We start from the raw sequence: 26,594 nt of genomic DNA on the forward strand, positions 1-26,594 counted from the left end.
AGCTAAACTGAATGTGACTCAACATCACAATCAGTCTACACCACGTACACCAAAATGTATCACCTGTGGGTTTACATATTTAGTGTGCAAAATATTCACTGGCATCCATTCAATGTCCATTGGTTCTTGTTTTTATTACTACCACTGACTCTATCAAAGCCAACTACCATACCCTTTATGCACAATGTCATCCGCACAAGCAGTTAGGGTGGGGCATGGATTGAGACAGTTGGAGGATTGAAACAGTAGGAGGGTGGGGTATGAGTGACAGCAGTGAAGTGGGCCGGGGCAGTGTGTGAGTGACAGCAGTGGGGCGGGGCAGTGTGTGAGTGACAGCAGTGGGGCGGGGCAGTGTGTGAGTGACAACAGTGGGGCGGGGCAGTGTGTGAGTGACAGCAGTGGGGTGGGGCAGTGTGTGAGTGACAGCAGTGGGGCGGGCGGGGCAGTGTGTGAGTGACAGCAGTGGGGCAGGGCGGGGCAGTGTGTGAGTGACAGCAGTGGGGCGGGGCAGTGTGTGAGGGACAGCAGTGGGGCGGGGCAGTGTGTGAGTGACAGCAGTGGGGCGGGGCAGTGTGTGATTGACAGCAGTGGGGTGGGCCGGGGCAGTGTGTGAGTGACAGCAGTGGGGCGGGGCAGGGCAGTGTGTGAGTGACAGCAGTGGGGCGGGGCAGTGTGTGATTGACAGCAGTGGGGCGGGGCGGGGCAGTGTGTGATTGACAGCAGTGGGGCGGGGCAGTGTGTGAGTGACAGCAGTGGGGCGGGGCGGGGCAGTGTGTGAGTGACAGCAGTGGGGCGGGGCAGTGTGTGAGTGACAGCAGTGGGGCGGGGCAGTGTGTGAGTGACAGGGCTCACCTGACAGCAGGCGGCTGCGGCGGGAGGCCTCAGCAGCCAGTGCACAGGAGATCTCGATCCTCTTCTCCTGTTCCTGCAGCTGCTGATCCTGGTCCCCCTGCTGCTCCGCAGGACCGTCCAGCAGGGGCACCACATTCTGCAGACTAGGGAGAGAGAGTGAGTGGGGTGGAGGGGAACGAGAGAGAGAGAGACAGTGATAAAGAGAGGGGAGAGAAAGAGGGAGTGAGAGACCATTAGAAAGATAGACATTCAGAGCACAATTGGAGGAAATTCAGGTAAGGTTCAATCACAAAGATTATGCATACAAATGCAACACAATATACATTGTGCAAGTTCTCCTGCATGTTGCCAGCAGTGCCAGCAGTGGCTACACAATCACACCAGCAGCTAAACTTTCTGAGTAGAGGGAAATGAACAGGTTCCGCTTTGTTCGTACTTTGATTTGGCAATCAGGGTCTTGATTCTCTCCACTTTTTTCTGCTTCTCCAGAACCTCCTCTGGACTGAGTGGTGTATCTGGTTCCTCCTCCACATACCTCTCCTGGATCAGAACCTTATCAGTGACTGGCAGCTGTGGAGGCCAGAGGGCAAAGGTCAAAGATCAAAGGTCAAAAGTGATTGGGCCTATAGCAACCTGCCCTCAGCCTGCACAGGGCCCCACCTCCTTCTTCACATCAGGTTTGGAGTGCTCGGGTTCGATCTGCAGCCTCCGCAGACGGGCGATCTCCTCCCGCGGAGACTCCATGCCCTGCCCCCGCACCGCCTCCTCCAGGCCTTTGATGTCTACCTCATGGGTCGTCACCCTCCGACGCACCTGAGAACCAACACACCAATCAGCAGGCGACCAAGGCCTGAGGGGAGGGCCAATCAGAGTCTTGTGCTTCAGCAGCAGCGGGTGCATTAGGTTTTTATGTCATACCACCCTGTAGCTGGGCCTGAAGGCGTCGCCCTGCTGGCTGCCGGACGCGTTGAGGCTCCGCCTCTTGTCCCGCACCGAGTTGCTCTGGTTCCGGCGGATCCTGGCGTTCTGCTCCTCCACGCTCATCTTGGACTTCACCTCCGCCGGGAACACAGCACTCTTTGGGCGGCCCTAGGATTCAGCACAGCGTTAATTACCCCTTTAATTACCCTCCCCAAACCATGCTTTTGAGCACGCTGATGGGTTCTGACTGTGCTTACCCGGGAAATGTGTCCATTGGCCAGTGCACTGTCCACTTGCTGTGCAGGTGGGATGGATTTTTTCTCCTCTTCTGTAGGAGACTTTGTTCTGGGAGGAACAATGCCAACTGTTCCAGAGAATGGGTGAGATAGCAGGGAAACATTTACAGTAGGTTTCGGGGGAAAATTAGCAAATGACTATAAATGTTATAGCCCAATAATGAAAGCTGGTGAAAGCTAAATAAGATATACAGTTGGATTCCTTAGGATCCATTCTGATGTTTGTGTCGTATTAAATTATAACTAGTGTATAAGATACTAAGTATCTTCAGCACAGTCATGCAACATAAGTCCATTTAGACTTCCTAGTTCAGGTGTCTACCGCCCTGGTTCTGAAAAGCCACAGAGTGTGCATTGCAGTGTTATTCCCCAGCAATGAAAAAACTTTAAAAAACTGATCAATTAATGTAATCAGTTGCTTGATTTAAGTTAAGAACAAACACCAGCCCATCTGTCTCTCCAGGACCTGGGTTACAGACCATTGTTAGTTTGAGCAATAAGAGTCCGGCACAGCCAGTAAGCTTCTGACCACTTTCTACCTTTATTAGTGCTGGCATGCCTGTCATCCTCTATCTTCTGCTGGTCACTGCTGTTGGTTCTGCCCCCTGACGAGGTGTCAGAGTGGACAGCATATTTATACTGGAGGAGGAAGAAGAATGAAGGATGTTTACTTTCACTACAATGGACTGTACAACACAATCCAACACACTACTACAACACAATATGCAGAAATGTAACAAAATATGACAAAATACAGCAGCAAGTCTTTATGTAGCTGCTGTATGCTCCAGTAACCAAGGGTTGCTATGACTAGGATTTCCTTTTATACTAAATGGACGGACACTCCAAAACCATCCAAACACTAAATATAATATAAATATAATAAAGAGTGCATAAACAGCAAGCTTGGAATTTAATTTTGGAACTCAGGTGAAGAACTTGCTCATAAGACTCACACACCAAACTAGAATCACACAGGACCAGAATAAATATTTTCTGACAAAATGGCAATGACAAAATCATACATACATTTGTATCATCTTGTTTGGATTACTGCAGTTCCTATTACCACAATTTTAGCTTCTTTGCACTGGATACCAATTGCATTCAGGGTGAAGTGTAACATTTTAGTGATTGCATACTAAAACCTTTCAGGGTTTGGCACCTCAATACATACAGTAACTTTGTCTCTTTACCAAACCAATCGACCTCTGAGGTCAGACCTTTGTTGGCTGTTGTTCTTGGCTGAAGACAAGGGGAGATCATGCTTTTTCAGTTAGATCTTTCTTTCTCTGGACATTAGGACAATAGCTGAGTCAGTATAATACTGAACAGAAGACTTATTCTTATAGATTAGCCATCCATATATTTTAGGGTGTAAAATATATTTTATTTGTACTGTATTTTGCCTCAAATTTTAATGTTAACGTGCAATACAAATAAAAAAATTGCTGGGGCACACTCATGAAGTTTAAGACACATCTTTCATTCCTTGCTAATATGATCTAGCTGAGATGTCACAATCTATTGTCACTTGCACTGCATTCCATTTCCTGCAACTCTTTTGTGATTGGTGAGTGAACAGAGAAGAGGGAGGAAAATCAGGAAGAGGAAGTCATAGGAGTGGAAAATGAGCTTTAGAATGGGGGGGGGGGGGGGGTTGGGGGGGGGTCGGTAGGGTGGTGAAAGCAAGCACTTGCTATAGGGCTATCATTTTGTTGAAAGGGTTCTCCAAAATACAATGGCCTTCCATCTGCTTGAATGTTTATGTTTTCCTGGGATTCCCTGGAAACTCCCCTAGGAATTTTCCCGGGAATCTCCCCTTTTCCCTGGAACATGCTTGCTTGCTGGACAAAAGTGGAATATTGAACAACCTTTTAAATGATTTACCAAAATGAGGTAATGATGACATCAGTGAGGTTTGGGATGAGCTTCAAGGGAAATCCTTATGGAAGTTGGGGGCAAGGGTTAGTTGGAGGGTTTTGAGACAGGGATTTTGGGGTTTGGGTATGGATGGATGGCGATGAAGGCTCTTGGGGGTGGAGCGAGGGGTGCTGGCTGCAATCCCCTTCCTCAGAGGTGGTACCTGTCTGCGACGGGCCTCTTCCTCTTCCTCATAGTCTTCCTCCATTCGACAGAGCCAGGAGCTCCTGTCCAAGCTCAAGTGAGAGGTGGACAGAGGGAAGGGGGGAGGGGACTCGAGCGGAAGGTAGGATTTGGGAAGTGGGGGCCGTGGGGGACTGATATCCTGAGGTAGATTGAAAAAGAAAATGAGAGAAGGAAGGAAAGAGAGTAAGAAAGGGGGAAGAAAGAAAAGAGACAGAAGAGGGAGTGGTCCAGTCGAGCCAGGCAGAGGGGCATAGGAAGTTGGGGGGGAGGGGTGTGTGGTGACAGAGATCTCTCTAATCGGAGACATACATCACTCAAACATCAGATACTGTACTGCAAGCTTAGCCCTCAAAATATCTACATATGCAGTAATTGTCCCTAACAGTTATTAGTGATGTAAGCCATTGCGCAGTACAGCACCACCAGGACTCAATAAAGGCCCTCAGAGTATAGGGGTGAAAGGTCACAGCTATTCCAATGCAGCGGCGGGGCAAGTTCAGAGTTGGGAGCGGTCGGAGGGGAAGGGGGTAAAGCTGCAGATGGGTACAGTTCCGGGGCAGGATTCCCAGAAAGTGGGCAAGATGCTCACCTCCATGCCTGGCTGTTTGGGGGGCGAGTCGTGGGACCCAGACACGGGCGAGAAGGGGCTGAGAGGACTGGTGAGGCTGGTGGAGCTTAGGGGGCTGGCAGGACTGTTCGTGCTGAAGGAGCCTGAAGCCAAGCTGGCCACTGTGGGCAAGAGGAGGGGGAGATGTGACCAACATCGCATACATTGCATTGCATTACATTATGAGGGGAGAAAGAAGGAGGGAAGGGGGCTAGTTCTCTATATAGCATGCATGATACAGTACATTACATTGATTTAATAGACGCTCTTATCCAGAATGAATTACAGTGTAGGACATCCCCAGACCAGCAAGTGTAAGTGCAACATCAATAAAGCACAAATTATGTTTTCATGTAATGTGTCAGTAACAATGTACTGCATGTGGCGATGTCAGAACCTCTGTATGTCACTGTGTCAGTATCTCTGTGTGTCATTGTGTCAGTACTATTGTGTGTCATTGATGTACAGTATGTAGCTGTGTACCTCTGTGGGTGGCTGTGTCAGTGCCACGGGATGGGTTGTTCTTGTGTAGGCCCTCAAGCACATCCTGAATTTTCCAGAACTCCTTCTGGAAGTGTCTGTGTACCACCTCGTTCTTCCCAGAGGAAAGAGGACAAATATTTAGTCAGAATAGAAAGGGGTTTCAACAACATGTAAGGTCCAGAGGGAGAAGAGAGAGTGTGTTCACCTGGCCACCAGCGTTCAGCTGCTCCCAGAGGTCTCCATGGATGGTGTTCACCTCGTCCTCCAGCACTTCAAACTCCATCCTCGTGGTAGTCAGGGCCTGAGGACAGTGAATAAGAATGGTTAGACTGTGGTAATCATGAGACCAAGAAATCGTTCACGACCTTCTCTCCATACTGTAAAATCCTGAACTGTCACTGACTAAACGTCTAAAGAGGACAGGTAATGGCACTCAGAAGGATGGAATGGTTCATATAATAGGTGCTGAGGCCATATTTAAATCCCCACCCCAGCCCCGCTCCCCCATATCTCACGCTGGATGCCTGAGAGAGCTCCCCCCGTATGTTGATGAGCTGGTTCTGTAGGGTCTCCTTCTTCAGACGGAGCTTGTCGGCCAGTGCCGGCTGCCCACGGTACACCTCCAGCTCCTGGTGGGTGGCCACCAGACCCGACTCCAGGCTGTCCTAAGAGGCAGGATGCACAGAGACTCAGACATGCTTTCAATAGGCACAGTGACAGTGTGGATGGTCTGACCCTTGGTTGAGAGGGCAGGTTGAAGGGTGTAGGTTGGTTTTAGGGGTTACCTTCTCAACACGCAGCCGCTGGACCAGAACCTCCTGCTCCTTCAGGAGACGGTTCTGCTCACAGAGGCGACCCAGGAGGCTCTGCAGGGGGAGGGGGCAGAGAGAGAGAGAGAGAGAGAGAGAGAGAGAGTACATAAACTCATTTAAATTAATGATGCAATGAGCCAACAGTGCTGCTGAAACTCTTTAAAGCCTGGCCTCTTTCTACACCTTTTTTCTAATCTTTTTTACACACCATAAAATACACTTGGCCTGGTTCTGCAGACACCCACTGAATGCAGATCACAAAATAATCTGACTTTGGTGGACAATATCAGCAGGGGAACAAGATTCAAGGTTTGCCCTAACAGTTGTGATTGAGGTGGCAGTGCACTACAGGCTAACATGGTTTACTTTTTAAATAAATAATACATTCTTTCTTATTTTGTTCACGAGGCCTCTGGTTCTTACATCGATATCTATTTCGCCCAACGCAGTGGGAAGGTCTGTGTAGACATCATGGAATGGTGCCACCTGCTGGTAACAAAAAAATAATTTTATACATTATAATCGCACTAATATATTGTATTGAATAAAAACCAAATCACAAATCATTTTCAACTATCCCATCATGCACCTTGGCTACAGGCATCATAGTTGTATTGTGATATGTATTAGCTCGATCAGCAAGAGCTAGCATCATGAAGTATACATAATTAACTCTATCTCTATCACTACCAGGTAGACAGGCATAGTTCCTCAACAAACTCAGCTTGAAACCTGATCCATTTCTCTCTGCTCTATTTAATTGCTCTTCCAGCGTCTGCCTCCCAGCAGACAGCTGCCCTGACCATGTGCTGCTGGTGATGGAGTGCTGGTGTTACCTGTTGCTCCAGGTAGTCCAGGTTTCTCTGGAGCTGCAGGTGTGTCATGTCCTCCTGAGATAAACATATGGTCAACATTACACACAGGCAGAAGGCATAAATAGCCTCCTCCACATTCACATGACTATACACTCTTAGTGATGGTTACTGTATGTGGTACTTATATGCCATTTCTACACATAGCCACAAGGTGGCATGTTTAGAAGTGTTCACACTTGCTAGATAATGCTATGTTGAGCAACTCTTGTATATGTATATTTTATTGAGAAGCACATTACATTGCATGCCTGTGTACAAAATGCTTTACTGGATGTAAATACATTTTGTTTGTTTGATTGATGAACTGTGAATGTATTTTTAGGTAATAATCAGTGTTTAAATGTGTTTAATATATTCGTCAAAGGACATACCATGTTGTCATGGAGGGAGCCAGGGTAGTTATAATGGTACAGTCCTGTGGTCATAGAATGGCTATCTCTATGAAAGTCATACTAAAACAGAAAAGAGAATCTGAGAGTGCTGGGAGTAAAGAAACAAAACAGAACAATGTAATACAAAAGCAGTATATCAGTGTAACAGTATTAGTTTTTTACAGGGTAATACTGTAATAGCATTACAACATAGCACCGTTAAACATAGCATGGATGAAATAAGAATTAAGATATTTAAAGATATAGTTCACAGTGAAGAATATACAGAGTGCACTGGCAGCATTGTGGGTACCTTGGGCGAGCTGACGGACCTCCTGATGCCGTAGACGGAGGGGTCGGTGTAGATCAGGTCGTCGCGGTCGCGTTCGAAGCGCGTGCTGGGGGAGCGCATGGGGGAGTAGGGTCCCTGTGGGGAGGACGAGGAGGGGGAGCGGGGCACGGAGCGGGAGCGGGGCTGCATGGAGAGCCGGTGCATGCCTCTCTGGGCCTGGGCCAGCTGGCCGTAGTACCCCGCGGGGTGCTGGGGGTGTGACGGGGGGCCCCACTGAGACACGCGCGGGTACACGGGCCCGTCCCGCAGAGACCGCCGCTTCATCTCCGGCGTGGTCCAGTGGGGGGGCACGCGCTCGAACCCGCCCGACACCGAGCAGATGCTGTCGGGCCGCATGCCTCCCGGCGGGTACAGGGCGTACTCCTCCACGAAGTGGGGACCCCCGTAAACGCCATAGCAGTCTGAGGGGACCCCCCGGTCCACTGCGTAGTACTGAGAGGGGCTGCAGAGAGAGAACGAGGGAATAAAAAAGGAGAGAAATAGAGAGGGGGAGAGGAGGGGAGTGAGGAAGAGGAGAGAGAAAAAGAGGAGAAGACAGAGACAGGGGAATGAGTGTGAAAATGAGAGGGGGAGATGAATAGAAATTGAAAGAGAGAAAATGGAAAGCAGAGACAGGAGTCAGTTCATTTTCTTTAGTTTTATCTCACATAATTAATTGTCTTATAATGGCATGAAAGTGTAAGAAACTAGTGCATTTAGAATGTCCTCTTTGAAACACAATAAACCTAAAAGAAAGTAAGCAGAAAGTAAACTAAGGGGCCTGGGCCCTTACCTATGCAGGTCGTCCTGTGGGGCCACGGCCCGGCGCTGGTTGACCCACTGCTGGAGCTGGGTCATGGAGTTCTGCCGCTGAGTGAGCCTGTCAGGGGCCGGGCGGGGTGCGGGGGCGAACCCCCTGTGCAGGTACGCGTTTTCGCGCTGAACCCGGGCCTCCCACTGGTCCCTGGACTCCTGGGGCTGGTAGACACCATAGCCACCCCATCCGTTGGGCTGGGGAGGTGGGCCTCTGTCCCTGCCCCTCTCCCCACCCCGCTCATCCCTGTCCGGGGCCGGGGGCGACACAGGGGGGTCCTGCTCCGCCTTGCTGACGCCCCTCTGGCCCTCCCTGAGCTCTGTCCCCCGCCCGTCTCCCTCTCCCCGTGGATGTGCTTCTGCTCTCCTGCCGGCTGTGGCGTTGTTCAGTCCTGCTGGTGGGATGTTCTCCATGTTGTTCCTGTAAAAGGAGGCAAAAGGCAGAAATCTGCATGTTCAATTCCTGTTTCCACCATATTCTGTCAATACACACTGTATGTGTGTGTGGGTGAGTGTGTGAGTGTATGTACAGATGTGTGAGTACCTCTGTGCAAGTGTGTGTGTACAGGTCTGTGAGTGTGTGAGTACCTCTGTACAGGTGTATGTGTGCACCTCTATACAGGTGTACAGTATATGTGAGTACCTCTGCACTGGTGAGAGTACACAGGAGTGTGTCAGTACCTTTGCACAGTTGTGTCCATTCGGTATGTATTAGTGGATGCATGCTATAGTTATTTACCACTATAAGACCATCAGGCTGCAAGTTTCTATTTTCAAGCTTTTAATATGTGTGTATAGGTGAGTGTGTTGGACCACTGTGCAGGTGTGTGTGTGTGTATGTGTCCAGGTGTTTTTGAATACTTCTGCATAGTTGTGTGTGTGTTAGTACCTCAGTGCAGGTGTGTGTTAGTACTTCTGTGCAGTTGTGTGTGTGTGTGTGTGTGTGTGTTTGTGTATACAGGTGTGTGTGTAAGTACCTCTGTGCTGGTGTGATGGTTATGCGTGCTGCCTCACTCATAACCTTCAGCCAGGCCTCCTGCTCCTCCTGACCATCAGAGCTGAAGTAGTAGGTACGGATCCCAGCGTGCTCCACCTGCAGGCAGAATGCTGAACTACCGTTACTGTCCTCCTCCTCCTCCTCCTCTACGTCACTGAATACCTGAGAGAGAGAGAGACAGAGAAAAAGAGAGGGAGTAGGAAAAAGGGCAGCAGAGAGTGAGAGATTATTTATTTTGCCATTACCCAGCATTGTTCATTCCATTAAAGTTGACTATATTTTCATGAATTTGCCTTCAATCACAAGCTGAACATGAGTTAAAGCTGCAGGCAAAGGATGCGGATGCCCACATTCCCCACGGACACACACTGCAGAGAGGACCAGCAGCTGAAAGCGATGGCCAGACCTCTTTCACAACAGCCGACAGCATGCAAAGAAGCATTCCTCTCCTTCACAATAACACGAGCAGAAAGGCAGCACAATCGAGCTGTGGCAAAGGTGAGGCCTAATTTGCCATTGTTCAGAGCATCTGTCAGTCCAACAGTGCGTGTCTGTTACTTCAGACATTCCATGGGAGCAGACAGTCAGCCCAGAGTGGCTCAGAGCACAGATGGCAGTGCTCCTCAAGCATTCACAGAGCTATCAGCCCGAGGGAGAAGACACGCTGTCAGGAACGAGCCAGGAATGTGTAATAGTGCCGCAACTGTGGTACTGCACAGGACAGGGTCACTGTAGTCGTTGCACGCATTTTAACTTAAATACCTATTTTCAGTTTATGGTATATTCATTATGGGTGTCTATATATTATAAACATTTTTGAGGATTTTTTTATGTGCTCATATTTCACAAATTCATGAAAATGGATTTCATTTTAGCACAGAGGTACTACAAAAAAGAAGTCTGGTTTCTGCAATCTTTGCAATATTACTATGATTGCAATCATTGCATTGTTTCTATCACATTGGACTTGATCCAGTTGCTTATTTCCATTCCTTGCATCCTTTTCTCACATCCTTTCCTCAATCCTTAGCTCCTCCCAACAGAGGACAAAAGGAAAGGACGTGAGGAGAGAGGAATCAAGGACACGTATATGAGGCAAATGGACTGTCCTTGTTCAGTCAAGCATCAGTTTGAAGCCCCTCAGAATACAGACGTGGCAGATGGGGAGAGGTGGATCCACAGGTTGATTGTTTAAATCACATATCACATAAGTCACATATTCTATAAAAGCTGCGTATCCTCACTGAGGCATCCTCTAGGAGCCTACTTTTTCCTTGTTCCTCCAGGGAGCATTTAACAGGACTGTCCTTAAAGATGGCGGACGTCTATGGATTTCTGGGACAGGTGAGGACCAAGCAGACGAGGACAGATGAAATAACCAATTGGAGTGAGTCCACGAAAAGTATTATAAAATAAAGAACCGTGATAAAATCACATAATGGTTCAGACATTCTTCCATATACAGTAAAAGAGTACACTGACAACCAATGTATTGCTTGTTGTGGGTGTTTAAAGGTATCAAAAATGTACCATTTTACTGAGGTGGGGACCTCAGACATGGAGTGGTGATTGAAGGGGGTTGGAGGGGACTCAAAGTTTTGGGACCCCTGGCATGTTGGTAAAGGCTTGATGTGGGCACAGATGTACGGACGGACAATGAACACGGCCTTCAGCTATAACACATGCTGCATGCAGAGGAGAGAGAGGTAGGGACTACCTACAGTACGGGAGCTCATCAGGGATCTCAAACAGGCAAAGTGAAGGGCAGCCTCACTCGGGGGTCCTCAGAGATAAGAGTGAACAGGACAGAGTGACACAGGTCAAAGGGTCAGAGGCCACCAGGTAAGAGTAGGAGGAGGCCATTCACACAACATATGGCAGGTGAATTATTAAAGATGAAAACGGGTATTATTTTTCTGTCTATGCATTGGAATGTAATGCCTTAAAATTTAATGCACTAGAACTTTCATATCCTGTTACAAAGAAGAGTTATTAATACAGTTGAGAACTTAAAGAGCATCAAACTGTTTCTTGAACGAAGAGAGAAAGGGTTAAGGCAAACATTTTGTTGTCATAGTACTGTGTTCAGTTCCACTTTCACCCACAAGGGGGAAATATCACCACACATAAATCTGTAAAACTCAGGTTCAGTCATTGCAGTGGCTATAATTCATATAAATAAAAACGACAGCCCTATGCAGTACAGGGCAATTATCAATCTCACGCGATGAAGCAGAACTATAAGTAATGACTGCTTGCTTTGATGTGGATGATACAGAGGCTTCAGATGCTGCAATAACCAAATACAGCCTGCTTTTTCTTTGAAAACATTCATAGCATTTAGAATGAAAGCCACTTTGCATAATAGCATGAAGTAGACATATTCATCGTACACAGACTCTAGACATATGCCTCAGAGAAGCACTGGAACCAAGCCACAGTGCTGTTGCTACAGTAACGCGGTGTGCAGCTCCAGGGAAAGGCATCAACAAACATACCTGCCGGCCATCTTGCATGAGACATAACAATAAGCCAAGCCCGCGGGATAACTTACATTATATTTTTCATTGTTTAAATGTTGGCTAGGAGCTCTGCCTGCCTGGGAATAATACAAATGATTTATTCCTAAAATAAATATGCATAGCCTACTCATAGAAATGTCCAATTGAAATATGAGAGGAGTTTGTTATAACTATTCAGTAGAAAAATACACAATGAAAAAATAGCTGACAAATATTGAGATAAAAACACCGTGAGCTGTTTGCTTGCAGTTTGTGAAAAACTGGTTTTGCCTGATCATGGTCAAACAACACATTGTAGCCTAATCCTTGGTCCTTGGTTTTTTATGTTTCTATGCATTCAGTTTCTTGTGAAAATGGCTCTGTGGTATAGAGTTCCAGTTGGGATGGTCCCAAAACAGGAATTCCAGGATTATTTATGGATGACAACAAAGGCCTGACCAACTCCCCAGTTTGGAATTTGTGTAAATGTGAATGCACCGAGGTGCTGTGAGATACCTCCTAAATACTGAGACAGAAATATATTTCTGCTCGCTAAAACACAGACGCTATATATCCCAGACATTTCTCATAATACGACCCCCCTCCTCTCTGAAAAAGGGCGTCCAAGGCTTAGATAATCATTTTGGGGGAGGAACAGAGCACAGCTACCCAGTATGGGGTTTCATTCCATGGCCAAGTCGCAGTAAACTCACAAATTGACATGGTTATTATTATTATTATTATTATTATTATTATTATTATTATTATTATTATTATTATTATCATTAGAGGGGTAACCAAACCACAATCTCCCTGAACACCAAACCACACTTCTGAAAAATGTGTTAGCCCGTTCAGCATAAGGTCCCTGCCTCCAGGTAAGGAGCCTACAATTGCAGCCTACAATTGCAGCGTACAACTACGGTTTGCTACATTATCACACAGTCACTGCTGGAGCGTATTTGAATTTGAATTTGACTTAAACCCCTGAGGAATGGCAGCATGTCCACTGGGGGCTTAAATCCCTGCAGAGCTCACAGAGCATATACAGTAAGATTAATGCCTACAGTATATATTATTTTTAATTATTAACACGCACACACATTACAAATACAATTGAGATGTTACGTTAGGGCAAACTCACTGATCCGAAAGCGCCGTACACACAGTGGGCTAAGATTTGATTCTGATCTCTTGTGATAACTATGGCGAGACACTGCACAGCGCATGCCTGGGTAGATAAAAACCGGGAGCAAAACAAAAACAATGTTTGCCCTTTTCTTAACACTGAATTTTTTTTGGTTAATTTTGTCCATGCACATATCACGCTTCCGCACGTGAATGATCATATATCTCATATCTACAGTTCATTCATCTGGACAAATAATAACAATGTGTAATCCATATGGTGCCTCTGCAGTTCTCTTTGCAGCAGGGCAACTCCTATGGCTGTCTGGGTATCCTCTCAGATACATAATGCAGTAGGTGAGGTAAATATAAGCCGAAGGCTCAGAGATGCTAACATTAATGGTGTGGTCAGAACAGAAAGCTGCACTGGTGAGTTCTGCAAATCCCCCTCCCATCAAGACTCAAAATGAACTCAGTGAACTCAAGAGTCCTGTCATAGCGCCTTCATAAATAGTGTATTACAAGCAGGCATAAAACCTTGCTGTCTTACATAACCGCAGTGCGAAGCTTCCAAGCTGGAGACATGATTCATCACTGCAGAAAACTGCCAGGCTCCCTAACACAGGAAGTGGGTGAACCAGGCCTCCATTATGACATCAGCAGATAACACCATCCATTAAGGGCAACTAATTGGAATGCGCTCATCTACCTCAGAAGAAGGACCACTTTAGACAAAGTGCTGTGTTAGACATACTAATTTGTCTCTGACCACTGCTTCGAGCTATTGCGTGGCATGTTACCTGCTGAGGTGAGCAGGAGGATGCCTAATTATCTGGGAGAAAAAACTAAACAAGTGTCATTTTCAAATATTCAGGTAAAGTTACAAGTCACTGAACCAGACACGATACATCAGCTGTAGCTGCCTACTCTGAGGTACGGTGATGGATCTACCATGGTGTGCACAAAAATTATTTTGAGAGAAACAAGAGACAAGATCTGTCAGTAACAGTGTGAGAGCTGACAGAACAATGTAGTGTCACACTAGGTATTATACTGCCGAGAGGAAAGGGCAGCTGGTAACCTAGACAGCCAAATCATCAGCCAAATGCATACAGTATACACTAGGACTTCATAAAGCATTCATAATTCATGCCTATGTAAACATTATATTGTTTGTGATTCATTCATATTCAATTCACTACGCAATCACAATTTAGCAAGTGATATATATATATTTTAAAAGAAAATGTATCTGGTGGACCCAATATTCTAAATCAGCAAATTAGAATGAACGTTTTCCTGTGCAGGCCAGTACGGCAAGGAAGCCCAAAACCAGTGCAATGCCCCTCAATGTGGGCCTGTGAATTTAGATTTATGCAGACCCTACAAGCCTGAGAAACACTGAGAACTACCCAATCATCCACCACAAAAATGGTTTGTATTTCCTCCATCATTGCGGTTAATTGTTAATTGATTATTCCCAAGGAAATATTAAAATGGAAATATTAATGGAGATTATTTTTTCCCCACTCCACTTTCTCTCAGTGGCCAGGTGCTGTGGGTGACGCTATGCTGGAGACCACGCAAACATGTGAAGACCTGACAGGAATGCCCTAACCCTCCCTCCAACCCTGGGGGCAATAACATACGCAAAGGGGCAACAAACTGCCTAACACATCATCAAATGCAGCTGGCTGGCCCCCCTTCATCTCAACATCCCCCCCCCTACATTCCCTACTCTCACAGCACAAAATAACACATAAATATTTATTATAATGAATTAAACATATTATCATAACAATTCCACTGCGCTGCTAAGCTAAGGCTATCTCTAGCCATATCAGATCAAGCAACGGAACATGAGGCTGAGTTAGACGGCACTATAAAAGCAGAAGATGATTATGTTTCACCCAGAGCTTGTAAAAATGCACAACCCTACTTCATGAGTTGAATAACCTGGACGTGTTCTGGCACCAATACAAGGTGGGGGTGGATGAGAGATGGCAAATAAACAATTCTTTTAACCCGTGCATTGCCTGAATTTGTTCTAATAATCATCATTTAGCACAAAACATATTATTCAGAGTTATCACTTTTTTGTATTTGTGTCCCTATCTTAGCATGGATACTGTAAACACAGACATTTGGACACAGCAGCAGCATTAACATTGTCCTGCACCCTGTAGACAGTCCTGGAACAATGCACCAGTGCCACCAAAGCAAACTGTTATTCAGTGCCACTAACCTTAAAGGCGTATTTACGACTGATGCCGTCCGTGGGCTGCACTCCTCCGATCCGAAAACCAAGGAGAGGCAGGCTCCCAAGGACCGTCTCCTCCTTTTCGTCTGGTATGGGGTGTTAGGGAAAAAAATAAAAATAAAATATGAATCTAAATAATAAAAAAAGTTAGGTCCAAGCGTCCAGATCCAAGGCAAACACACGGGAAGAGAAATGGAAGAACAGCCCCGCTCTGGATTCCCGCTTACAGTCCTGTCTGAGGCAACGTGGAATACCAGCATGAGACAAACTTCAGGCAGAGCGTCAGCATGTCCTGTAACAGATCCCCATTACCTGTATTCCAAAACTAACAAAAAGATTAGGCCAGGTGTGTGAATACTGAAATGGCCCCTGAAGTTTCAGAGATCCAGAGCAATCCAGCGTAACCCCAGTTCACTGTGAGATAGCTGTGGATCAGCTGGAGTCTGGCTCTGCAAATCCTCGGCAACTCTGAAAGCATGCTGTCTATTGGCTGAGTTTGAATGCGTGTGTGTGCTGTGTGCGTGTGTGTGTGTGTGTGTGCGTGCATGTGGGGAGGGCTGTGTTCGGCTAAGCTGAAAGATACAGCGGTAACCAGCCCTCACAGTTGCTTGTGGCAACACTGTGAATCCAAGCATTGGCCTCCAGCCAACAGCACCTGCCTAATCCACCAATAGGAGGCTGCACTCCCACTTCAGGTGGAGACAGACATATGCACACACACACACACACACACACACACACACGCTTATTGTCTGCTTCAGAAGAATGAATAACAGAGCTCTTCTACTGCATCACAGTCTTTGTGTGCTCAAAGAAAGCTCCCAGTGCCGTCTCAACATGTCCGTTCGGTTTACTGCATGCCCAAATGTTTGATCAAAAAGTAACAAAACCATGACAACGGCACCAATGGCAGAGGACTGAAAACACGTGGCAGGAGACCTTTTCACAAGCGGAGACAGACTGGCTGTAAATGAATAAATCCTCACATCTGAAATACTTTTGTTTGAATTGCCCCTGCCCTGGAATGCATTCAAACATTCACACACGACACATACAGCACCAAACCGTTGTGAGGCAGTTTGAAAATTATCTGACAATGTTTTCATAAGCAAAACAATAACACACAGTATGTACTGCATACTGGAATTAACTTCATTATAGGGATAAGCAACTGAAGTTTAAATATAAATATTTGAATAATATTCATGTTCTGAAGGCATGTCTCTTTCTCTTTTCAATTTTCAGTTAAACCTTTAAATCCCTTGGGTTCCAAAACCCCATTGATGTGTTTTGTCAACGCATCAAGTCGCACAAATATATGCAATGAAAATGCTGTGCAATCTATGCTGCACAATTCTACAATTTGCGCAAATAAATAATCACAAAAACAGAGCCAGTCAGCCACAGTCTGGAAAAAGCCATTTAGAACTGTACATGCTGTGTCATATAAATGGTCATATGACCACTACAGAATATAGAGCATACTGCCATAGCATGTACTAAATGGCTCCATATGCCTCAGAGCAACCATGTCACGTGCTACATTTGTAAAAAACAATAGTAAAACTATGGGCTATTCTGTTCTCCTCACCTTCCCTTTTGCTCTTAAGCTACTATTTACAATATTTTCATTTTAGCCATGACTGAAAGTAAATGTATTCAAATAGATATAAAAATTCACGAATACATGCAAACTTTTGGATGTTTTGCAAGTGAAAAACACCCAAAAAGAATTTCCCTTTCATCTTTCACACAATGTTGCACTCGGCAGGCAAAGAAAAAAAACTGAACTGAAATGTGAACACTTTTGGCAGGGGGAAAGAGACACACCTTTGTAGTAGAAGAGGCAGCGGTCAGTCAGTACAAACCAGCGCTTGTTCCACTGCTTGACTCCGTGGCTTGCCTTAGGCAGAAAGAGAAAAAATTCAAGTAACAGGGATACGTACACACAGATCGCATTACAGAACTAAAGAAAGAAACCAGATGGAATATTATCTTTATAATTAGATGGTATTTAACGAGGGTATTTTCTCCATGCTCCAGGGTTCAGTAGTAATACCGCTTAGTGTGAATTTTACCAGTCTATATAGACTGCTCTGTTTGGCCTGAGACTGTACTGGTCTATGGTGTGGTCATACAGGTCTCTGGGAGTCCGTACCTGCTTGTAGAGCCAGCCCTGCTTGGTGACCTCAGCTGAGGGGTTTCTGCGCATGGAGTTGGACCGCTTCCCGAAGGTGGCAGCCTTCCTGGTCGACCGAGGAGTCTGGAGGGGAATCAGAAAATAATGAATCTGGACAATCCACTGTGTGTACTCAACTGCATACTACCTACAGACTTGTGTCTGTTATGACCTAACTGATTATTATGTAGCAGCTTAAATATTATCTCAGCATCCGCAAAATTGCATAGCTTATAAAAGGTACATTTGTTATATGCTTGAAAGGAGGGGCATGGCAGCCTGAGAGTGTTTTAGTGGGGAGCGGGCATGACACTGTGGCAGTGTCATAAATGGAGAACTTGGTACTAACCTGGTTGCTGACCTGAGTCTCTGGAGACAGGTCAGACACCATGGTGAGGTTATTAGAGTTGACGTCGCTGGCAAAGCTCACAAATCTTTTCCCAGTGGCTTTAGTGCTCATGTCCGGACTGGAGCTCCTACACACATACAGAGAGTTAGAGAGGTTCTGCTGGGGAAATTCTGTCAGACACGGGCCCTGGCAGTAAACACGAAGACAACTAAAAACATGATATTCAGGGCCGAAGAGTAGCATAATGGTTAGAGAATGGGGCAGTTTTGGTCCAACCTATCCAGGTGAATCCTATTTCTTTTCAAGACCATCTAGTACAGTCTGTAAAATGGATTTCTCCTTTTTTTCAGTTTATGTACAGTATCATCAAACTTGTTACCAGATATCAACAGCTTTAAATACCATAAAAAAATGAAAGTGCCAATTCAATGATTGGTGATTGATTTCTGTACACAGTGCTCGGCGTAGTGTTGTCAAAGTTGTAACATTATTATTAAGGCTGGGCATGTGCCGTGGAAAATGTTAACTAAAGTCACAGAGCAGTCACAGCAAAGTCACAGAGAAATCAGAGTTAAAGGTAAAATAAAAAATATATAAACATATTTATTAAATTAATTAAACCATCTCCTGCGTAGCACTAGGACATTTTAAAAATAACAAGCATGACTGTTGCGACAGGCGGTAACTAGCTGCTATAGGAATAGAGAGTAAATACATTGATTGCTGGTGCATTCATTTTAGTTTATTTGCTTAATTTGATCCATTGTGGAAAAAAGGGGCATGCTTTTAATTTAATGGAACATTGTTCAAAATAGAATACGCTCCAGTTGCATTTATAAAATACATGGATACCATGTGTCTGTTTCTATTACATTAAAGTATGTTTTGGTACACAGCATGTACTGTACTGTACATTTGGAGGTTTGGCCACTGATGGAGCACCTGTCACTGAATGTTACTGTAACGTGGTGGGCATCACTCAAATAATTAATTATAAATAAATAAAAATGATTAGCTGTACTTTAAATGTCAAAAAGAAAGAATGTGATCGCAGATTGTGGGGGAACATTGAAAGGGGAACAGCGATTAACTGACTCTGACTATCCCGTTTAACTTAAACAACCCCTGTTAAGAAATATATTTATGCATCAATGTGTCAAACAATGGAAAAACATGTCCTTTCATGTATATGCTTTGGCAATGCAAATGTTTGTGATGCCAATTATGTCATTTTAGATGAAAAATGATAAACAGAAAGAGACAGCGAGAGACATACTATAAACAGAGACAGCATTAGAAAGAGAAAGTGGCAGATCTTTCTAAGAGGACAATGCAAGCATCTACACTCTTATCTCAAACCAAAGAGATGCCAAGGACAGCAGGCTTCAACACTTTGTTTATAATCACAGCATGATGGTTTGCTTTCTGCTGTCTCAGCAGAATTTTCAACTGTAGCAGTACCGTATAATGTAATATAACCTAATGTAATAGTGGTGTAATCCAATACCGAATGTACTATTGCGGGAATGACTTTGTGCTATTTTTCCGAAGCAGAAAGCCATGAGACAACACCCAACCTGCTGATAATGGTGGAGGGACCACTGCCTGATACTGCCTATGTTCCCTTCATTCTGTAATAAGAGTCTTGTTTGAGAATTGCGTCTGTGAGGGGTGTGATCTGTGATTTCCGTGGTTTAAGAGTGTGGTTTTTGGTTTCAGCGGACAGTGGTTTTGAGGGATGTAGTTGGTGATTCGTGTGGTTTTTGGTTTCAGCGGAGAGGGTTTTGAGGGATGTAGTTGGTGATTTGTGTGGTTTTTGGTTTCAGCGGACAGTTGTTTTGAGGGATGTGGTTGGTGATTTGTGTGGTTTGTGGTTTCAGTGGACAGTGGGTTTGAGGGTTGTTGGTCTGCTTGTTATTGCGGTTTATGGTTTCAGAGGAGAGTGGTTTGTGAAGGGCATGGTTCTGAAAGGAGGAGTCTGAAGGAGGTTGAGAAAGGAGGAGTCTGAAAGAATAGACCTAGGCTGGATGACTCTCCCGGTCCTCAGTAGTAAATCACTCTCTTTCTCAGGCTGTGTAGGCCATCTCTAACAGATATTGACCAGCTCAACCAGAAGATAGATGTATTCAGCAATAAATGCGATGAATGAGCCATTTTATTACTGTACACCTTGAGCTAGAAAGGATTTTTAATGGCAGCAGATGTATGTATTTTAATTTTTCATCTTAAAATGACACACATATTGAATACATATAGTTGTTGTTTCCCATAAAAAAATTATTTATTTTTGTTATATTTTCACTGTGAAGTGATTTTTAAAAGTTTCTTCCCTTGTACTTATACACAGGGAAGATAGATAAGATTAGTTTACAAAAACAGGGCATACGTGTCCTAGACTACGTGTCACAGAGGAGTTAATTGTCTTGAATCTTGAAAATATGTGGCTTGTACTGAGAACGTACTTTACTGTGTGTGTTGCAGGCACAGCACAGTGACTTTCTGACTCCCACTGCATTCTTAACATCCGATAGTGTTAGTGTGTGTAAATGTGTGTGTGTGTGTGTGTCTGTCTGTGTGTGTGTTCTAGTTTCCCTGGAAGTCAGGGGGAGTGACAGTTTCTGTATGACATCACTCAGATAGCAGAATAGTGGCGCTGATGTTGACAGCACAGAGTCTGCCAGACGCAGCTCTCCCAGTATCCCAGTGAAACTGAGACAGTGACTCATAACACATAAAGCATAGAGTTCAGGACAAAAGTGTGAATTACAGCATCTCACTGCGCACAAGAAAAAGATTGAATATCATAATATCAATATTTAAAAAAATGTATGCAGTAAGTGTATGCAAGTATAACTCATATGGTACAATTTAGGTCATCCCGTTATGACTTGTTAACCCACAACTATGTTGACATCTGACATTGGTCAAGGTGACCTAAGATTTTCTCCCCAGCATTATTTTTAGCTTTTACACTGTCCTTTAATAAACCCTTGGGCTGTGGATGACTCGTCCTTTTAAGGCAATGTTTTAGTGCATGCATCTTGTGTAGCCTTATGTAGACTCCAATCCACATCATGGCAGAACACAACAGAGCTAGCATTGCCCAAGGATGGGAGGGCTCCAGTCGGCCAGAATGACAATGTCTCATTGTGCACTACGACCCCTGCTGGTCAATCGAGTGCCTGTAAATCCAACTGTTGGGTCGCGCATGACATGTCTTCCTCCAACTCATATCTGTGTGAGCCCCACATACAAGCTGTGGCCAGATGAGAAGCACCAGTTGACCTCATGTGCTTTGAAGGAGAGTCCTCGTGTTTGTGCTCTCCAAAACTGATACTGGAGAGACAACGGTCGCTAGTCAACTCATTTGGACATTTCTAAACGAGGGCGAAAAAGCATTAGTTTTTGCTTTTTTAAAGAAAGCCGGTGTGCAGGTTCTGTGTAGCTGTGGCTAATTCTATGCTAGTGTATCCTGGGAAAAATCAGGGAAGTACTGGAGATATTGCCCTATGATTCCATCAGCTTCAACACAAAACATCTGGGGAAGGTTCCAAAGATATTCTATTAACAGACCAGATATTCAGCTCCTGCAGCTAGGAGGCTTGAGGTGGTATGAGGAGGACATGGTGCTGACTTTGTCTCTGTTCAAGCAATGGATGTTCTCTATCTGGTCAGCAAATATAAAATCGTTGATGGTCTCTGAGGCCCCATTGGGGGTTTTAGTACTGCATCTGTGGCACCTTTTATGTGTTTCGCAGAGCAGTGCCAAGGTAACACCTGATATTAAATTATGCCAGCCATTCCAAAACCATCAGGGAATATTAGAAAATGCCACTGCCCACTATTCGTTCTGGGTGCTACCTCTGATGAAGGTCACCTTGATGACCAAATGTTGGCAGCTGTTCTGTGCTCTGTGCAATGGTACTTTTATGTGTTCCTGCAGGTAGGATTAAATTAAGTTACTGTTATATATTTTATACCCATTAATCCACCAACAAGCCTCTTGTGTAAATTAGGCCTGTTCCTTGTGACAGAATTGCAGTATTTAATGAGCCCACTGCAGAAAGAAATTTGCTGATCACTCCCCTATTTCAATTACAGTTGGATATGTTGCAACATGATATGATACAATGCCTAATACTGTATGACATTTGTCTCATAAGCTAATTGCAGAAATGCAACTTCTGTCTCGAGTGATTGACAGCCACCAGTTTGTTATGGTTACTCACTGTAAATGCATCTGCGTTCTTTTGATCTCCACCAGGTGATTCCGGATCACTGGGCGCCCAGTTGTTCCATCGTGGTCATTTTGACTGAAAGAGAGGAGTAAATAAATACAATACAAGTCAATAAATACATTCAAATAAAAAAAATATATAAATGCATACGCTTATGTTAAATTTAATGAATGAGCTTAAAGCGTGAACGTTCACACACCATGTTGTTGTGTCCATGTGCTCAGAGAACAAAAATGGACCAATATAATGCTTTTTGGTTTTATAGCAGACAAAATAAATGTGGTGATACTGGCAGGATACCCACTGTTCAATTTTGAGTTATTTCAGAGCAAAAGTGGGAGGCTACTTTTTTGACAATGCTCCCCTTTGGCACGTCTGAAATCTGTTATTTTTTCCACTGCTGACAGAGACTAGTGTTTGTGTTTAATGCATATTCCATGCACTGGCTCTAATTTTCCCACATGGATTTTACAAGATCTGTTCTGAGACTGAGGAAGCGCACATTCCACATTCTGAGAAGCTGGGATACATTCATCTGCAGATATCTATGACTTTAGGAGAGAGGGAGAGGGAGAGAGAGAGAAAGGTTGAGAGAGAAAGAGAGAGATTGAGAGAGAGATTGAGAGAGATTGAGAGAGATTGAGAGATAGAGAGAGAGAGATTGAGAGAGATTGAGAGATAGAGAGAGAGAGATTGAGAGAGATTGAGAGATAGAGAGAGAGAGAGATTGAGAGAGATTGAGAGGGTGAGAGAGAGAGAGAGAGAGATTGAGAGAGATTGAGAGGGCGAGAGAGCGAGAGGGAGAGAGAGAGAGATGGCACAGAGGGGGGAGTTTGCATTTCTACAGGGCAGAGTCCTATTTACCTGCGGGGGAGAAAGAAACTCAGCCCCCACAATCAAACTTTTCACTGATCTGTTGAAACATTAGTCTCTGCGTTTACACATGCCAAAATATTGTCCTCACACTGTCAGATAGCTTCAGCTTTCAGTCACGTGATGCCATTGTGCGCTATATACACTCAGTGAGTAATTTCTTAGGTAGAGCTTGTTAATTCAAATACTTAATCAGCCAATCATGTGGCAGCAACTAAATGCAGAAAAGCATGCAGATGTGGTCAAGAGGTTGAGCTGTTGTTCAGACCAAATGTCAGAATGGGGAAGAAATGTGATCGAAGTGACTTTGCTGGTGCCAGACAAGGTGGTTTGAGTATCTCAGAAACTGCTGATCGCCTGTGATTTTCACTCACGGACTCTCTAGAGTTTGCAGAGAATGGTGCGAAAAAGAAAAAGGAGGTCAGAGGAGACGGACCCGACTGGTCAAAGCTGACAGGAAGTTGACAGTAATGCAAATAGCCACGCATTACAACAGTGGTATGCAGAAGAGCATCTCTGAACACACAGCATGTCAAAGTGGACAGGCTACAGCAGCAGAAGACCAATACGTCTAAAACAATAAATTAAAAAATACCAAATAAAGTGCTCACTAAGTGTACAAAATCACAATATTACCGGAGAGCAGGGACTCTTGGTGTGACATCTGAAGCATAACTTTAATGAGGACACAAGGCAAGGGCAGTTCCCATCCTTTCCCACAGATTGTGGAGTTACTGTTCAGGCAGTGTCGGATTTACACCTGGGAACGCGGGATGGTTGACATACTAACCAAATAACAACTCCAATCAAACCATTAAGATCCAAGACAGAGAAGGAAGGAGTGTGTATGTCTCCCTGAAGCAGATGCGGGCATCAATGACATTACATTACATTACATGCCATTTAGCAGATGCTCTTATCCAGAGCGACGTACAACGAAGTGCAGACCAAACACGAAGTGTGAAGAGGACCTGAGAGGACAGTACAGTTCCGAGTCCTAGTGTAACCATACAGATATAATCGGAACCCTTGAAGAATACATCAACTTCCAAACTAGCATACCACAGTTGCCATTTACAACAATATGACATTTATGGCATCATGGATAACACCATCCCGTCCTTTTGCATGGGTAATTTGTAGGTTAGTTTTCACAGATAGCACAGAGGTACTTTGACACAAGATTGTTTAATTTATTCACAGCAAATATGTATATTTAAAATTTGCTGACTGTTTCAGACCATAAATGAAGGCTAAGCACATTATTCCAGTTATTGTCAACAAATTGTCTCTTGTTACTCTGGTTACTGGCCTGTCAAACAAATACAATTCTGTACTCTACTGACACACACACACACACACACACACACACACACAATGCAGGACTACAGCTCTCCACAGCCAAACTGGCCGGACACTGCACAGGAGCATCGTCTCAGATACACTTTGGTTCCAGCATAATCATTCAGGCAGAGCCTACAAATCTATATAAAGACACTGCCAACAGCAGGGCAGCTGTAGACACTACCGTACATCACAGTGTGTCAAAACAGATGTCAGTCACACAGAATGGGCTCGCTCATTCCAACATCAGCGAAATAGGTTGAAGCCAGTACTACTGCCATCAACAACTCGCTCAAGGTGAGCGCATGGTAACGTGGGTGTAGTTTACCAACACAAATCATAGGCCCACAATGTCTGCCACCAAACTTCTGCGTTCACGTAGACACGCACAGCCACAGCGCACCCACGCATGTGTATACGCATATGCACCAACATCCACCCATGCACACATTTAGCAAGCAAAACACACACACACACACACACACACATATGTGCACATATTTAGCATGCACTCACACACTTAGCAAGTGCGCCTGCACACACACAGACACAGGCACAGACACACACACACACATCATTTCTCACATTCAGTTCCCCAGTTAATTGTTGATAAAGAGCAGCGGGTCCCTGTTATCAGCACTGCATTGCAGTGATCACTGACCTACAGTACGGCACACTTCTCTCATTCCGTACAGCAAGCCAACTCCTCAGCCATAAAGTTTAACAGTCCCGCCTGCACCTACCTCACTCTGCGGTCCGCTCGGAACTTCAGCATTTTCCCCCGCCCGCATCAATCGCTTAATATCACAGGCACAGAAACGGAGAAAGAGAGGGAGACAGACAGGGAGATAGAGAGGGAGAGCAAGAGAGACAGACAGAGAGAGCGAGAGAGAGAGAGAGAGAGAGAGAAGGGGCTTCCAGTGCTAGGGGAGATGTTTACCCCTTTCTTGCCATTGCTGGGGGGTACTGAATTGTAATCGATGTGCGACTCTCTCCTTGAAAAGTCATGCCGTAGTCAGCCTCTCTCTCTCTCTCTCTCTCTCTCTCTCGCTCTCTCTCTCTCCCCTTATTTTTCCACTGTCATTCATTCCTCTTTTATATCATCGGCTGCTTTCTCTCTCCACGTGTCTAGCTCCCTCCCCCCTCTCTGTATCTCTCTCCCTCTCTCTCTCTAGCTCTCCCCCTCTCTCTCCCTCTCTCTCTCTCTCTCTCATGCTCGTTATCCGCTGCCTTGCAAAACAGCTCAGCTCAGCTCGTTCACTTCCAGGTCTGTTTCTCAATGCCCTTCTCACCTCCCCTAATAAGAGTGAGCCCAGGGGAGCAGGCGACACAGGCAGCGCACTGAATGTCAGGCGAGTCCCCCGACTCAGCTAGGCCAGCTGCTGCCCCAGCATAAGTCTGGCTGGGACGCGCGCATTGGAACGGAATGATGGAAAAAATGAAATAATTTTTCTGTACTTCAACACTCATCATTTTTCTGGGGAGCCACTGAGACCGGGGCTGTCACGTCGCAATGGTATGATCTGCATCTCGTACAAAGAAAACCCAGATAATGGAATGCCTCAGAGATGGAATGAACCACTTCGCATTTATTTGTACAGAAGTATTCCCATGCAATAATGTCTTTGCTCATATTCTGGTTTGAGTTTATGTATATAATCTTCGACTGTACTGTACTTGTACTGAAAATCTTACCAAAACATTTTGCCAACAGAGGTCTCGTGTTACATTGTTTACATGCATAAAAATATATATTTTCACACATTCATCACTATACTGACCATAGATCAGCATTGAAAATGATATTGCAGCGCTTCGTATGTATTTCCATGGACACATTCTTTACAAGGCTGACCCTGGGCCTGCACTGAGGGAAGGCACTCTGCTGAACTGCAGATGGGGGCTGTCTTCTCTACAACTGCAGTGGTTTCATCACATTGCATCATTCATTAGCATGGCTCAGTTTGTGCATACATACACAAATTAACAGGTTCAGTGTCTTGCATATATTATTATTAATATTAATATTAATAAATGTTTATTTTTTCATTATTATAATTAGCAGGTTAATGTTTGCTGACTTGATAAATCATGTCATACCCCATTTGGTTTGGACCAGCTACTTTCTAATGACCAACTTCCACATCTGTGTTTCTAACGGCTGACATACTTTTCCTTTTTAATCCCTTAAGTATCTCCCCTTTTCTTAACACAAACTTGAAAATGAAATAACCAAAACAAAATGGTAACTACTC

The 26,594-nt window shown here is 44.8% G+C and overlaps 1 protein-coding gene across 3 annotated transcripts in view; it reads right to left on the reverse strand.

Moving 5' to 3' along the window:
* Window positions 1-26,594, reverse strand: part of LOC133139121 (pleckstrin homology domain-containing family A member 6-like) — a 39,064-nt gene that overhangs the window by 2,754 nt on the left and 9,716 nt on the right. Inside the window, exons 2-24 of one of the 3 annotated variants that reach the window (XM_061258446.1) lie at window positions 22,114-22,197; window positions 17,885-18,011; window positions 17,515-17,619; window positions 17,187-17,259; window positions 15,342-15,442; window positions 9,448-9,629; window positions 8,451-8,891; window positions 7,640-8,120; window positions 7,327-7,407; window positions 6,917-6,970; window positions 6,504-6,566; window positions 6,054-6,134; window positions 5,784-5,933; window positions 5,474-5,569; window positions 5,269-5,380; window positions 4,768-4,907; window positions 4,156-4,317; window positions 2,609-2,708; window positions 2,031-2,137; window positions 1,771-1,941; window positions 1,513-1,665; window positions 1,289-1,422; window positions 853-995 (exon numbers count right to left, since the gene is read on the reverse strand). In XM_061258446.1, the coding sequence (XP_061114430.1) occupies window positions 853-995; window positions 1,289-1,422; window positions 1,513-1,665; window positions 1,771-1,941; window positions 2,031-2,137; window positions 2,609-2,708; window positions 4,156-4,317; window positions 4,768-4,907; window positions 5,269-5,380; window positions 5,474-5,569; window positions 5,784-5,933; window positions 6,054-6,134; window positions 6,504-6,566; window positions 6,917-6,970; window positions 7,327-7,407; window positions 7,640-8,120; window positions 8,451-8,891; window positions 9,448-9,629; window positions 15,342-15,442; window positions 17,187-17,259; window positions 17,515-17,619; window positions 17,885-18,011; window positions 22,114-22,197 (3,341 nt within the window). Of the gene's footprint in view, window positions 1-852; window positions 996-1,288; window positions 1,423-1,512; window positions 1,666-1,770; window positions 1,942-2,030; window positions 2,138-2,608; window positions 2,709-4,155; window positions 4,318-4,767; window positions 4,908-5,268; window positions 5,381-5,473; window positions 5,570-5,783; window positions 5,934-6,053; window positions 6,135-6,503; window positions 6,570-6,916; window positions 6,971-7,326; window positions 7,408-7,639; window positions 8,121-8,450; window positions 8,892-9,447; window positions 9,630-11,188; window positions 12,056-15,341; window positions 15,443-17,186; window positions 17,260-17,514; window positions 17,620-17,884; window positions 18,012-22,113; window positions 22,198-26,594 lie in introns of those variants that run through there. The other 2 variants (XM_061258447.1, XM_061258448.1) reach the window with 2 other exon arrangements.

This window comes from Conger conger, chromosome 10 (genome assembly GCF_963514075.1).
Source record: "Conger conger chromosome 10, fConCon1.1, whole genome shotgun sequence".
NCBI classification, from domain to species: Eukaryota; Metazoa; Chordata; class Actinopteri; order Anguilliformes; family Congridae; genus Conger; species Conger conger.